The sequence below is a fragment of the Pelobates fuscus genome, chromosome 8, assembly GCF_036172605.1.
Source record: "Pelobates fuscus isolate aPelFus1 chromosome 8, aPelFus1.pri, whole genome shotgun sequence".
Lineage (NCBI taxonomy): Eukaryota > Metazoa > Chordata > Amphibia > Anura > Pelobatidae > Pelobates > Pelobates fuscus.
In genome coordinates, this window is record NC_086324.1 from 130,684,122 (window position 1) to 130,700,605 (window position 16,484).

At 38.1% G+C, this 16,484-nt stretch overlaps 1 protein-coding gene across 1 annotated transcript in view; it reads right to left on the reverse strand.

The window, feature by feature from the left end:
* Positions 1-218: 218 nt before the first annotated feature.
* The window catches only part of LOC134571747 (multidrug resistance-associated protein 1-like), a 155,040-nt gene continuing 138,774 nt past the window's right edge, over positions 219-16,484 (reverse strand). Inside the window, exons 26-31 of the mRNA XM_063430316.1 lie at positions 13,756-13,857; positions 12,475-12,621; positions 7,920-8,078; positions 4,092-4,258; positions 3,492-3,686; positions 219-2,304 (exon numbers count right to left, since the gene is read on the reverse strand). Of these exons, the coding sequence (XP_063286386.1) occupies positions 2,196-2,304; positions 3,492-3,686; positions 4,092-4,258; positions 7,920-8,078; positions 12,475-12,621; positions 13,756-13,857 (879 nt within the window). The 3' untranslated portion in view covers positions 219-2,195. The remainder of the gene's footprint in view (positions 2,305-3,491; positions 3,687-4,091; positions 4,259-7,919; positions 8,079-12,474; positions 12,622-13,755; positions 13,858-16,484) is intronic.

The following is a 16,484-nucleotide window of genomic DNA, read 5'->3' on the forward strand; positions in this document are numbered from 1 at the left end:
TTATTTTACAATATAGGTTAGTGAACCAAAAATAAGTGCTCTCTGGTTAGAATATGCTGGTGTCTTGAACAGTTTTGAAAATATATATATTAAATAATTTGCAGTACAAAAGTGCAGTGCTACTCGGTAGCAAAGGGAAGAATATCTGAGAATCAACTGTCAATATAAAGATGACCCCTTAAATTGTCTGAAATCTTGTGATAACATCCGTTTTAGGAAATTCATGCATTCACTGGTTATAATAAATATTTTCATCACAATAATATATTATTTCATCTGCAAGTCAGATTGGCACTAAGCAGTTGATTCATGGAACACCCCAAACCATAGAGAAAAATCAGCATTTAGTGTGACGGATCGAGTCGAGACAAGTGTAAGACTTTAAAGCTCTGTATAAACCTATATTGTGGGTCAACAATTTGCATCTTTACAGGTGCAAGCGGGAAAAAAACGAAAAACAAAAAAGAACAGCTAGTTTAAAGTTAAAAAAAAAAAAAAAAAGATATATTGACATCTGCTGCAATTTGCCTAGCAGGTTGGATATTTTTTTTTTCTTTCAAAAACAGAAAACCATTCTAGTTTTCAGATTAAGACCTGCAAAACTTACATTTCTATCCCCGCCAAAAAATTATCTTCAACTTAAGACACATACACATTATGTTTTCTGGCGAGTAATACTGGTTAATAAATAATTACCAGGTTTATAGTACAAATAAAATGGGGTTTGGACAATCTATGGCATTACAGCACCAGTTAGAAACAAATTCACATGTTGCTGATGCGGCCAAGTAGGTGGCTCAGTATCATGGGAACCATAGTTCAGCTACCACTGGATTTGCTTATCCTGATCAATAGTCTTTTATTACTCTCATTTCCCAAAAATGAAGTAGCAGAGGTATGAGAGAAGCCAGCCCATGATCAAGTGTCTGCAAAAATACTTGCCATGGAACATTAAATGTACCAGACCTACCAAACACAGCAGGTAAGCCCTTGTATGTATAACATTGATACACTTTTGTCTCAGGCACAGAAATAAAAGAAAACATATAGATAAAGCAATTACAATGCTGAAAAGTGTGGGATTCTTTATCGCTTGAATGGATAGCAAGTTAAATTCTCAAAAGTACTGACTTTTTATGCTGCATAAACTATCCCCCTGGTGTTTTAATGTATATTCATATTCCTGTTCTAAGCTATACAATGTGCTAAACAATGTAAAGATTGAAAGTTATTTAAAGCTTTTTTTGTGTGATCTCTTGACCTACGCATTTCCAAGAAGTTTGGCAAAAGAGATTTCATACATAAACTAAAAAACAAAAAGAAATACCCTGTTATAAGGAACAAAGAAATAGTGCTGCAACTTTCACACAGGCATTTGTGAAGCACTTGTTCTTAACCACAAGAACAGACGGTGCAAAAAAGGAATTGCTTCCCTGAAATAGCACATGCAATAATATATAACCTTATGGGTAGTTTTAGATCTGTTACTCCATACGGTGTTTTGTATGCAATGGAAACATTTGTCCCTTTATTTACAGCGATGTCAGGGGGCACTGAAGAATGAAAATGAGTAGAACTGGGTTTTGCAATTTCAGTTTAAAAACTCAATCTGGGATCTCAAGTCCTGCGTAGCACACCAAATTTGCCTGGCTTGGCTTATGCCAAGTTAAACATTGACGTGAACAGGAACTTGCGATGTATACATATATAGATGTACATCTTATAATGGAAAATGCAGGCTAAATATAATTAAATAAAAATTAAGGGCTTGCAATAATATGGTCAGGCATACAGCCTTTAAATGACTTTACATGGTACAGATACATTAAATAAATAGTTGACAAGTGCTTGCTCTGGTTATGGCTGATCAATCCAAGCGTGAACCCTTGAATCGGGACAGCCTTCAAATGCCACCGTACAGCAACTTTTGTCATTCACCAAAAACAGAATAAATCACGAGTTTATGCGACAGCAACATTTTGGGGGTATTTTTCTAGGCATCCACCCGTCACATGCACTTCAGAAAAATTCAGAAAGCTCAAACCTAAAAAAAAGAAATATGTTGCATGTCTACAATCTTTTCTGCATGGATCCGGTGGAAAGTGTTGTTTGATAACAGTCCATAAATATGTCTGGTTAACAAGTCTTCTTGTTGGACAGTGCCTTTCTTGAAATAAAATGCAGTGCCAGACATATCAAACTAAGCCAGAGTCTTTGGCCATGTTATAGAAGACCCCCTTTGTTTGCAGAAGGTTGTTTGGAGAGTCAAATTCTACAATTTGACCTTTATCCAGGACAATCACCCTGTAAAACAAGATGAAAAAAAGTACTTTAATTGGAATATACAAATATACAATACTGAGAATAGTGGATTAAAAATAAATAAATAAATGATAAGGCCAACCCCCCCTCCACCCCCCCCCCCCCCCCCCCCCAAAAAAAGTGTACACAATTGATGTGTGTTCTGAAGATTTCGTTCTATATTGGGTGCATGCAATCCAGTATTACAGTTCCTGTAAAAGGCAAACATTCAATTAGCATGGTATCATCACCACCTAAAAGTGCATGCTTGCCCTTTTTATGCACCATATAATACTTCTAATATCTTAAATTGACATAAAAATTATAAAAAATAAAAAAGGCCTTTTCTTTGTAATAATCTTACTTAGAAACCTTTTGAATGAACACTAACATTAAAAATAGTTTTTCTTAACATTACAGTGTCCCTACAGTTCGTTTAGATTACAAAGATCTCAAAAAGGGACATTAAGCTGCACATGCTCCATCAATCAATTGCTTCCAATCATTGCCTCACACCGTTTAAAGGATTACATTACCTACTATGCCAACTACATGGAACTATACACTATTTAGCATTTTTAACATTTTATAAGCAAGGCTTTCTGTACTGCTCTATTCACGTTTTATAGTATATGGAATTTCCCTCTTTCAATGATCCACATTATAATGCTTTCTAGCATCTTGACAACCTTCCTGCAATGCAGGAAACATTGCATTAATACTTTTAATTAATTAAAAGAACATATTTCATGTAATAGACTCTTTCTCCTGGTTTACTGTTAATCAGTGGGGAGCAGAAGTCCTCTTTGGACAAAAGCGCAATTTGAACACATTAGAGATGGCTGCTCTCACCAAGCAACCAAGGTAAAACCAGGAGACAGTGAAAAGAGTTCTTACATATCTATCTATTACAAAATACACAAACAGGATATATTACATGTAATCTTTTCAGCGATAAAAATTAAATGTTTTCCTTTAAGTGGCTGTTCCAATTAGGATTATATACTAGTTAAGAAAAATGCCAGAGGGAGACTCTATACAACCAATAATGTAGAACAAGGAGCTGACTCCAGACTGAAATCGCCCCCCAAAACAATTTCCATCATGATGTTCTGTCTAGAATTCACTGGGAAATGCATTCTTAAAGAAAAGACAGTTTTCCAAACTCTGCATTCATACAGTTTCTGTACCTTGTGTAATCCATTATGGTGTTAAGTCGATGAGCAATTGTTATAACTGTGCAATCCTCAAATTCTTTTCTAATTGTCGACTGTATGAGACCATCGGTCTCCAAATCAACTGCTGCAGTGGCTTCATCCAGTACCAGGATTTTTGTCTTGCGAAGAAGAGCTCGTGCCAAACACACTAGTTGTCGTTGACCAATGCTGTGAAAGAATTACAGAATTGCCAAGTGTTACTATATAATCCATATTTAATACATCACAAAACAGCAGTTCAAGAAAGAATGTTTGCTAATAAGTAGTATTCCTCAAAATATTATGCTCCCACAACAGATCAACAAATTAGGGCAAAGGTGTCCGAATGTAAAACCCAACCCTGTTTTAGAACTTCACGTCCCATGATGCTTTGGCAGCCAGTAGTTTTTCAACACATGAGATCTACAACACATGTAATAATTTCCCAATTCTGTCAATGTGTGATATTCCCAATGGAGACATTGGCCAACCTCGAGGACTAGGTTGGCAGCCTAGTCTGAGCCAGAGAATACAGTGTTTTGTATTTTAGATGTGTATCTACATAGTTTCAGGGTGCAATCATAGAGTTCACACCTTAGATTTTCACCTCCTTCTGAACATTCGTGGCTGAGCTTGTTTGGAAGACCAGAGATAAAGTTTTTCAGGTGTGCCAACTCTAAAGCAGTCCAAATCTCTTCATCTGTGTACTTTTCAAAAGGGTCAAGGTTCATCCTCAGGGAACCAGAAAACAGCACGGGATCCTAAAATAGAAGAAATTAGATTTTACTACTATACATAAATAGATAGACTATCATGTTATCAAAGAAATAACATATAGGGTGAGGTAGAGGCAAAAAATGCCTACAAAATTCAAAATATAAACAAAGAAAAAAATTAGACCTGTGCTGCAGATTACTCCACACTGAAGTCCCAACAGTGTATATATACAACCAAAAAACAAACAAGTCCTGCGCATCCAGTATAGGCGTGCACACCCAGGTGCTACCACAATTTATTTGAGGACAAAGTTAAAGCAGCAAACTTTTTCGAGCAGCAGCCCTTTCTCAATGCTAATGTCCCTACAGTATTTCAAAGAAATAAAAAATTGCACAATACTTTATTCACTAAACCATGAATTACAATGAAATGACAAAGGAATTGCAAAATGATGGGAAAACTCTTAAACTCTCCTGTTTTGGACTAACTGGGCCATTGTTCAATTGACAGTTTAATAAAGAATCCCAATATGTAATTATAAATAAATATATATAGATATATATAGATATATATATATATATATATATATATATATATAGATACAGAGAGCTCTCTCTCTCTCTCTCAAGATAAAGACCGAAAGGTCGAAACGTTGATCTTCTTTGCTGTAATTTAATTTGTGGAATCGAGTGAGTGCACTCATTTCTTGAATTGGATATATCTTCTGCACTGTGCTGCACGTTGGTACATATATTTATATTTGTTGTGTGTTTTGGATGAGTGCCAGACATACCAAACATTGTCTATATATATATATATATATATATATTAATATGATATCACAAAGTGAAGGTGGGCATTACAAAATCTCCCCTTAAAATCCATATGAAAAATGTCTATTCTCGGTCTAGAAATGAAAATGTTTTTTTAGAACGGTTTATTGTTACAACGCAAGTCCCACCACCAACACACATCTAAAACATTTTCTTTTGGATTAGAAAGAGTATGAATATTTCAAAATTAGTTTTGCCATCCAGATTTAATTAGTGAAGATCAGAGTTTAGTTAACACTAAGAGAAAAAACAGTTAAAACGAATTTTAAACAAAAACTGGCACATTCTCCAACAGGATCTAGAAATTCAACCATTTATAGAAAATAAACCAAAAGTTGTATTTAAGGGGGCTAAAAGTCTAAAAAAATATACTTACCTCAAGTTATATAGATATCCCCAACACTAATTTTTTAGAGTCCTTTAAAGATGGAAAAAAGGGATTTTTTTTACTGCGGTGAATGTATGGGCTGCAAAAATTGCAAGCATCAAAATAGGAAGGTTGAGAATTTTAAATCAAGGGCAGGCAACCCCATGTATATTTATTTCTTGTCATTCTAAAAATGTTGTTTATCTGCTCACGTGTCCTTGTGGGCTACAATATATCGGAAAAACATCCAGGTGCCTCAAGACAAGGATACGTGAGTATATTTATAATATTAGGAGGGTCTTTTTAAAACACAATGTATCATTACATTTTTTTTAAAATGCCATGGAGGAGACCCCTCTGGACTCCAGTTTTTTGGCATACAAAAGCTATAAGCCCATTGGAGAGGAGGAGGTCTGGAATCGACGTTGAGCCGCTGCGAGGTGAAGTGGATATTTAATTTGGACACTTTATCTCCTGGCGGACTCAACGTCGATTTCGAGATGTCAGCACTTATTTCATTTTCTTTGTGTATTCCATTCTTATTTTAACTGTGGACTTCCACTTTTTTTATTATATATTTTTTATTATTATTTTTTTTAATTTAATATTTTACAATTTAATAACAATTGTTGTCTCCTTTTTTACAGATGTATTAACTATTTTTCCCTTTTGTGAGATGTCTCCGTCTGTAGTTATGTACTAACAATTATTCCCCATTATAAGTGTGTTTCTCTTTCAGGGGATTGTCCTCCTCATATTATAGACATGTATTTTTAGTATATTTAGTTATTTTTATGTAATGTGTTATATGGATGTATAATTATATGAAACACTGCTTGTGTAAAAAAATATGTTTTCTAATTCACACTGCATGAATTTTTATTCTGTGCAATATTGTCAACCAATTTTAGTTAAAACATATCCTCTTGCACTTTATAGTGTTGAGAAAGAACTACACTTAATATGTATATTTGATCTATATATTTAAATTTTCTGTACGTAGTGGTTCTTTTCCCACTTTCAACATGGCGAAAACGCCAGTGCTGCCGACCTGTGAATAACCTATAAAGTTAAGATCGAAGAACAGGAAGTGACGTCAGCGTATGACGTCAGAATCATGTGACCGGACGGAAAGTCACATGACGCGGATGTTCGGCGGACCCGGAAGTAAAGGAAGACGCCGGGAAAACTGCGCCAATTTTAAAGAAAGGAACACTACTTAAAAGACAGAGAGACCGCATCAACCACACACTTTGACAAAGACCTGGAGGTCGATACGCTGTGGACATTCTATTACCTTATTATGTTATTTTAGCTTATTTCAGTTTTGTATTTTATCCAGTAAAGTTTTTATTTATCTTTACCAAATTGGATATCCGGAATTATTGAGAGGCTGGAAAGAAGCTATCCTGGTGGGGAGTCTGAAAGCCTGAATAAGACTTCACCTGCCACTGAAGTCAGAGCCAGCTATATGTGGCTCTGCATACTGTGAGTGACCCATTACCCTCTATTGATTAATGTTCATTTTAAAACAGTATTACACTATGTATATGTTTTTATTGTAGGAAAATCAGGAGGTGTTCCACTCATTGTACTAAGTATACCATATTTGTGTATATTCTCTTTGCACCCCCCTTATACTTTTCTCTTTCACTATATCTTGAGTGCCATTTAGTGATTTTGGGCACTGGGGGTAGTTGCTCACTCTGTAAAAGCGCCAATCCACCATTCTTTTGTTGTGTTTGCATTACATTGGCCCCTAGGATTCATAGACATTCCCCCCCCCCCCCCCCCCCCCCTCCCCCTGCACGGTCAAAAATAAAGAATTAAAAACAAAAACAAACATACATACACATACTTCTCTGACATACACACACATAATTTTTGTATTTGCAGTCACCCTCCTGTAGCTTACCTTTGTGTCCTGGAGAATGGCTTGCAGTAGCTCACTCTAGCCTCACCTCTACCTGATCCACCAATGCCTCCAGCCATCTCCTCCCTCTAGCGCAACGCTCTGTGAAACTGGGAGGAAGTGACAGATTGTCACTTTCTCCCAGCAATGCAGATATCACAGGTGCCCGGTCAGGCTCTTAAAGGACTGCGGTGCCCGACTGCGCACCTGTTAAACAATGAAGCCCCTGACCTTGCAGACCCCAGTATGCACTGGGGAAACCTTTTGCATCACCCCTGTGTGCCCCTCACGATGCCCCAGGGCACCGTGGCACACAGTTTGAACCGCTGGTCTAAGAGTTGGTATGATTAGCTAAATTTGTTTGTGAGGTAGAGAGTCCTAAATCACAACGTTACTTTATATTTATTTTTCTTACATTGTCAATCCAAAAAAATGTAAATTGCAAATTGTAAAGAGATTCACAACTTTTTGTGAAGTTCTAGTAAAAGTTTAGAACAGAACATTTAATTTAGTCTCCAAAAATTTCCAAGCGCATTCTCGCCACATTGTTATCAAAACAGCAAAAACACAAATATAAATAACAGTAATAGTACCTGTGGGATAATTGTGATCTTAAAACGAAGGTCATGGAGACCGATATCAGCAATGTTATATCCATCAATGACTATTTCTCCCCCCGCAGATTCATTAATTCGAAACAGTCCAAGGGTGAGGGATGATTTACCAGCTCCCGTTCTGCCAACAATCCCAATCTGTACATAACACAGGACAACATAGAAAAAAATACATTAGCGAACCCATGGTAAAACCTTTGACGATAAAGCATCATCATGTTTCACAGATATTACTACTTTATAGTCAAAACACTTACTGGAATGACTTTATATTTCAAAATGACAGTTTCAGGTAGTTTGTGATATCAGCTCAAACAAGCAGCTAGTTCAGGGATAGGCAACCTTAGGCACTCCAGATGTTGTGGACTACATCCCCCATAATGCTCTTGCACCCATAATGCTGGCAAAGCATCATGGGAGGTGTAGTCCAAAACAGTTGGCATGCCGAAGGTTGCCTGATCTAGTTATTAGAGCGAAAAAAAACAAAAATTGTATAAATCTAAATTTTTATATTCAGATGAAGAGCAATATAATGAAGATTATGATTTAGCGCTAAACTTCAACAAAAAAAAAGATGAAGCAGGAAAAAATGCTAGGTTTTTAGAATATTTAGAATGTGTCTCAAAAAACCACTTTTATGGTGGTGGTGGTGGTGTAGGATTGTACAAGCCCTCGTCTGTGGAATAAAGATGGCAGTATACATGTAATGATTGCTTCCATTGAATATTTGTAGATAAGCTATTCTATAAAAATAAAAAAAAATAAAAACTGTTACACAGCTTGCGACATCATGGAAGTTCCGAGATGATCAAATGCAATGCACAGTGCACATTGCCCCATGGAAAAGCATTGAGCCAATTTAGTTTTACTCTGTCGGTGCAGCGGAATCACCTCACGTAACTGTCAGTAGGTCAGCCACTAGAATGTAAATATTCCAACATCTTAAAAAAAAAAAAAACGCAATGTTTTACAATAGGGATCGACCGATATTGATTTTTTAGAGCCGATACCGATACCGATATTCTGTGAACTTTTAGGCCGATAGCCGATATAATTTGCCGATATTCTGTACATTTACCATTTTGGAAAATAAAAACTATTTCTAAAGGTAAATGCACAAAATATACATGCCACGTGTAGTGGATGCAGTGTGTTTAGACAGGGGAGCTGTGTATGTTTGTGTAGTGTATGTAGTGTTTGTGTAGTGTGTGTGTAGTGGATGCAGTGTGTGTTTGTGTAGTGGATACAGTGTGTATTTGTGTAGTGGATACAGTGTGTATTTGTCTAGTGTGTGTAGTGGATGCAGTGTGTATTGTGTATTTGTCTAGTGTGTATATAATGAAAGCAGAGTGTTTGTGTAGTGTGTAGGTAGTGTGCGTAAAGTGAATGCAGTGTGTGTGTAAAGTGAATGCTGTATATACTAAATGCAAAGTGTGCGTGTTTGTGTAGTGTGTGTATAGTGAATGTAGTGTGTTTATATAATGCAGAGTGTGTGTGTTTGTATAGTGTATGTATATAATGCAGAGTGTGTGTAGTGTGCATTATATAAACACACTACACAAACACACACTGAATTATATAAACACACTACACAAACACACTGTGTATATAATGCAGTGTTTATATAATGCAGTGTGTTTGTATAGTGTGTGTGTATAATGCAGTGTGTTTGTATAATGTGTGTATATAATGCAGTGTGTTTGTAGTGTGTGTGTATATAATGCAGTGTGTGTTTGTATAGTGTGTGTGTGTATATAATGCAGCGTGTGTTTGTATAGTGTGTGTATATAATGCAGCGTGTGTTTGTATAGTGTGTGTGTATATAATGCAGCGTGTGTTTGTATAGTGTGTGTGTGTATATAATGCAGTGTGTGTTTGTATAGTGTGTGTGTGTATATATAATGCAGCGTGTGTTTGTATAGTGTGTGTGTGTATAATGCAGTGTGTGTTTGTATAGTGTGTGCGTGTATATAATGCAGTGTGTTTGTATAGTGTGTGTGTATCTAATGCAGTGTGTTTGTGTGTGTGTGTGTGTTTATAATGCAGTGTGTTTGTGTAGTGTGCATTATACACACACACACTATACAAACACACACTGCATTATTATACACACACACTATACAAACACACTGAATTATATATACACACACTATACAAACACACTGAATTATATACACAGTGTGTTTGTGTAGTGCATGTGTATAATAAGAGTGTATGTGTGAGGGGGCATTTTTTATTAAATAATTTTTTTATTTTTATATTAATTTTATATATATATATTTAATTATTATTATTCGGTTTTTGTTGTCCCCCTCCCTGCTTGTTGCCTTGCCAGGGAGGGGGGATATGTTAATCCCTGGTGGTCCAGTGGCATTGGCTTAGCTGTGGGAGGGGGGACAGCAAGCGTTTACTCACCTCCCAGCAGAGCTGGCCGCGAGTCTCGCGAGATTTACACTGGGGAGCTGGAGGAGCTGCTGGGAGGTGAGTAAACGCTTGCTGCCCGCCCCCACCAGGACCCCCGGGCTTGTAATGAGCTTGGCGGTCCTGGGAGGTATTATCGGCAATATCGGTATCCCTATTGGCCGATACCGATATTGCCGAAAATACCGAATATCGGCCGATTATATCGGTAAAACCGATAATCGGTCGATCCCTATTTTACATTGCAGGGTTAAAAAGACAGACACTGCACCCAGAACACTTTACTTTATTGATAGGAGTGATCTGGGTGACTATATTTTCTCTCTTCTTTCACTTCTTCCTCTTGCTCTGTTCTCATTCCCCCTCTTCCCTCTTCTCCGGTTACAGCCCCCTCCCCTTTTTTCGCACATACTCAAAAACTCCACACCGCACCTTTTTTTCCCAACCGCAACGAACGATAGACTGTCCTCTACACTCGACTCCCATGCTTCCAAACTCAAACAAACCTCCCAGCCACAGACGGCTCACACCTGCGCAACAAACACCGGGGACAGACAGTCACAGGCAAGGAGTGATGCACTCTGACACACTCCACGCACCAAACGCAGAGAGTGACTGGGCACATCCGACAAGAGCAACAAAAAAAAGATGAAGGCCTCTCATACACATCACATGGTCCACGCAACCCGAAAGGCCTACACATCAACACAGCCACACATCAGGTGGCGAACCTGGCCTTCTCTGTACCACCACCTCACTCTCCTAATGTCAGGATCTCGCGGGCGGCTGCGAGGGGAGGCTGTAGTCCGCTCACGGCACTCACCCTCCAGCCGTCCGCGGTCCCCTTCTCCTCGTGCGCTCGGCAAGCGGCATCCTCCCAGCCTCGGATGCCGCCCGCGTCTTCCTCTTCGTCCCCCAGCGGCAGCATGCATGACGCTGCACGCTGGGATACCGCCCAGTTTTGTAAACGCCAGGGTCAACCACCTGACCCAGCGTTAAAGGCACAGTGCCTCAATCACAGTGGGAGGTATAGATATCTCCCACGTGTGATTGTTAACTCTGATTGGAAATTATCCAATCAGAGTTAAGCAATGGGTTTCAATACTTACCTTTCCTGTCTCTCTCTGCCCTGTTGTGGTCTTTGCTTTCTAGTATTGCTGTTCTACTTGTGGTTCTCTCTGGTTTACGTACTCTCTGGCTTGTTTATCCGACCTTGTGACTTTCTCCTACCCTTTGACCTCGGCTTGTCTCTCGTTATTCTGTCTTCTGGTTCCCCTTACTCGGCTTGTCTCCTGACTATTCTTTGTGTGCTTAGCCCGGCCACTCTAAGGTCCGGTACTGCACCTTTTCTGTGTGTGTGTTAGTGTGTTTTGGTTCCCAGATTCGTGAAACCTAACACACAATCACATCAAGTTACCTTGACATGGTACTAGTCCTACCAAAAGTTACTTTGTTTTTGTGAGTTTTCTTTGTTTTTTGTTACAAGATTCCGCTTTAATTTCTAACTGCCAAACACAGTCGCCCTGGCCACGGACACTAGAACCTGTCTCCACTGCACTCTAGTTCGAGGCCAGGTGAAACATCAAACAAGTCCAAATGCAGGACTATGTTAACTACGTGAATAACCTTTAAGGTGCTAACCCTTTACTTTTGTTAATCACACAGTTTTAAAAATGAACATGTACTTTTGCTAAATACTAAAATAAAACAAAATAAAGAATAAAAAAAAATATATCAATAGAGTGCGAGAGAGTAAATATCTAAGTACATAAAAAAATATTTAACCCCTTAAGGACACATGACATGTGTGACCTGTCATGATTCCCTTTTATTCCAGAAGTTTGGTCCTTAACCCCTTAAAGACCAAACTTCTGGAATAAAAGGGAATCATGACATGTCACACATGTCATGTGTCCTTAAGGGGTTAAAATAGTTTTTCACAATTTTAAAAGTTTATCCAAACCTAATAAATTACTTGAAAACCTTATCCCAAAAAACGGGGTCTATTTTGGACAGGTGACTGCAAATATCTTTAGTAATATATTGATTAGTTAAAACATCGATCTAATCAGTAGTGTTTGCTGATGTAGCCTTGTTGCAAATTCCATTGTACCTTCTCTCCTCCATGTATAGTTGCGTTGATATTTTTTAGAGCGAGGTCCAAATCTTCACGGTACCGCAAGCAAAAGTTTCTAAACTCAATCTTTCCTTCATGTGGCCAGCTACTTTCTGGCGCGGCTTGCTGGATGGTCCAGGGGGCCTAAACAAGACCACAAACGGGGAATAAGTTCTATATTAGCAGAAAGATTACATCTTACAACAACCAAATATATATATTTTTGTTCTATTTTCTTTCAATAAATATCTAAGATATTTATGTTCTAACACATCTAATTCATCTCTCATTGCAGTCACAGCCCAATATGATCTTTTGCAGTTGACTCTTAGCAACAAAGCCCCCCTACAATTCAATGTAATGCTTATGATGCCAATAGTCTTTGGCATTGAAAAAGGCCTATAGATTATTCATGAGGGCCTTTGTCCCCCTTCGTGGCCAGGGCTTGTAAGTCTTCTGCCGGCGGTGTGGCTATAGGCCCAACTGTGTGAGGGATTTTATCAGGGGCATCCAAGTCCTCTTCCTCAGAGCCACCATTTTAGGTTGCAGGAGGTCACTGATACTGTGATAGCTGTCCCCGGTAAGAGTTTTTAGCCTTTTGGTCTTCTTCCCCATATCTTGTAGGGGTTAATGGGCACTGTGCCTGCCAATATTGGGTGTCTAACCGCCTTGAGGCTTTTGTCTGCGTGATTTTCAGCAGGAGCTCAGCCGCCATGCGTCTGCTCCTTTGTGTCCAAACCACGCCCTCCTGTTTGAGTTTTGTTACTATTTTTGTACAATAAACGGAACATTTATACGGAGAACGCTCTATTCACGTGCAGACATCATTTTCTATATACTCCTGCGGATTACTTTACTTTGTTCATGTTAAACGTATACTGGTCAATTCCCATTTAAGAATACTTGTATGGGGGAGCTGGGGGTCAGGACGTTGGCGGATTGATCTAATTAAAAGCTATGGAGACCATTTCACATCTCCTAGATTTGTAACTCCAGGACAGCAGGTACAGAAAGAGTATTTTAACATAACAAGGTACACAGCACACCTAACTCCTATACGGCTAAGGATTTTAAATGTTGAAATCCCTGTGGCAGATATTTCCTTTTATTATCGTTATTACTTTCCCTTTAACTGGATTCTTGAGATGAAGAAATCTCCTTAGATTAAAGAGCTTTGTGTTAGATCTGTAGTGAATGCCAAGGTAAACACAGCTAATCGCTATGAGCTTTGTCACAAGGGAACCTTTTCATGAAGTCCTTTAAAACTCTGTAACCTACCTCCTGCTCCAGATCAGCATATTCTTTCACTCGCTCTACTGCAACAATATTGGTTTCTAGCTCAGATGACATGCGAACCAACCAGTTGAGGTATGTAGTGACCTAAGGGAGACAAATGTATTCAGAAAAGATCTGCATAATACACATTCGATTTGTGAATCATTTATTTACAAACTTCAAATCAGCAGTGGGAGCCTATGTACAATGAAGAGCAATACGTAGAGACTAGATTTCTAAAAGGGAAACTATGTGGGGGAAAAAAATGATCTATTACATATGAATATTGGTCAGCTAAAACAGAAAACGGAGACTACAGAGGGCACAACAAGCAGCAGAAGTTTGGAAAACCTTTTTTTTTTTTTATTCTTTATTTTGTTGTGCAGAAAATTCCATACAAGTTTGTCATGCCCCAACAGCAATTGGCAAAGAGACATGGTACATGGTTTACATGTTGTAAGGCATTGATAGAAACTTGTGCACATTTTGAAGAAGTATTGACAAGTTAAGGAACATGCGTAATAAACAAGGCTTAATAAAACGGTCTAGATCTATATTGTGGTGTTTGCTGTCAGAGTATGTAAATCTATCTAGACTCTGGGGTGAATGGGGAGGTATGTCACAACAGCTCCATCAAGCATAGTAAAATAGGCAGGATATATGATTAGCCTGGCATTAATAAAGATTGCACATTTTTATATAGGGGTTACAGGTGGGGAACAGTGTCCTAATAATAATAATAAATGTCAGTAGGTAGTTAAACAAGATTGTGTGGTGGTCAAGCTATACTAACTGACATAGTCATCACTAGTACTGAGTGTTTTAATACGCAGGAATGTGCATGTCTACAGGTTCATAAGCTTTTTGTAAAACATATCCATTCAGGCAAAGGTAACCAGCCTTCTTTTCCTCTGCAGTATTGTCGATTGTTTCTAAAGTACATTTAAAACCAATGCTTGCTAATACAGAGCATGACATGTTGTTATAAAAGAAAATCATGGTTAAGTCACGCTATGCACATGTCTAGGGTGTTGGATTACCAGCGGATCATTAATCTGTAGATAATCTGTAGATATCAGATAATCATATTGAAGATTGGCTACAAGCTATGCCGTGATTGAGGGTGTGTGACTGGTGTGAGTTAAGTAAGTCATAATTTAAGTAGTAAGAAATTACCATGAGGATGCCTAACAATTAAACATTTAAACACATAAAAACGATTGAAAGGAAAAACATTTCTTAGTTTAATGAATCTCAATTTCTTCTTCGACCTGCAGCGTAGCAACAAAATTTGGATAAACAACATAAATCTTAGGCCACTTCATAGCCTGTGTTAAAGGTCCAGCCGGCTTGTAATAGTATAGCAATATGGGGAAGATTTTTAGGGTACTTTTAAGGCCCTTAATAGCAGCCAAGCATCATTTAAATTTCATAACCTATCAGAGTCTTGTCGTTGACCATGTGCATCCCATTATGGTCACATTCTACTACCAGAAGCCATGTCACAAAGCCCAGGTCATTTCAAGACAATTTCACAAACATGTCTATTAGTCTCCGAATTCACCAGATCTCAGGCCAACAGAGGCCCTTTGGGATTTTGTAAGGTGGTAAATCAGTACCCTGAATGTGCAGCCCACAAACCTGCAGCAACAACTGGACATGATCGTTGTCAACGTGGATCAGAATCTCTACACAATGGGTCCAGAACATTGTTAAATCCATGCCACAAATTTTTTATTTTTTTTCAAAATCAAGGCTGGTTTAGGGGGCAAAAGTGGACCTCTTCAAGATTATAAATATGGACCGAACAAAGTTGCCAAGAAAACATAATGACTCTGGTTACACTTTGCTTAGACAGTGCTGCACCAGTGACAAGGAGCCATGCATACTTTAATAAATGACTAAAACAAAGGCTAAACTAGAGATTATTTTCCAGAGTTTAAGACTGGTCTTTACATAGGCAATGCATTACTTTATAAGGAATTTTACATGTAGAATTTGAAGACATAGTTGCATACAAGGAGCGCTTCTAATGTGAATGTGCTGGGCTTTTAAATATGGTTTGATCTGTTTAGAGTAACAGGATTATGACTTTATAAAGCAGACAACCCTAGGGTAAACACTCTCCGCACAGTTCACTACAGTTAGAAATGATCTGACATGTAAACTCTGGAAGCAAAGTGTTTTCCAAGGAAGCTGTGGATTAAAATAAGGCCAAAATGGTTTCATATCATCTGCAATTTTCCATATTCACGCAGCTTATTTGTATATATTTTTAGACAGTTATAGTAACAGAAACCCCGTTGCTATTTGGAACATTTTGCTGAATAATGCTTTTGGTAATTATTTTTTTTTTTTTTTACACATGAGAGCAGATATATTCCTCTGGCTGTTGAACAAGCAATCTGCAGCTGCAAATTTTACCCACTTTTCTTGTGCAGCAAAAAGCAAACACGTTCAGAAAGTAAAAATAAAAAGGAACCAGGAATAATTTAGCTCATGCAACCTCTAAAACTAGGTCCTGTTAGCCCCCTTTCCCCCCATTAATGAGTAGCAATGCAAATTTAATGTGCCTTGTACCTAAATATATCTCCACTCACTGGTGTTGCGTCATGTGCTCACTAGATCACCATAAACTTGTAAGATAAAACACTGCCTCCCACATAGCCACAACAACCCCGGAACAAAATGCCCTGCCCTCACTGAAAAGCTTAAAAGACCATCACAAAAAC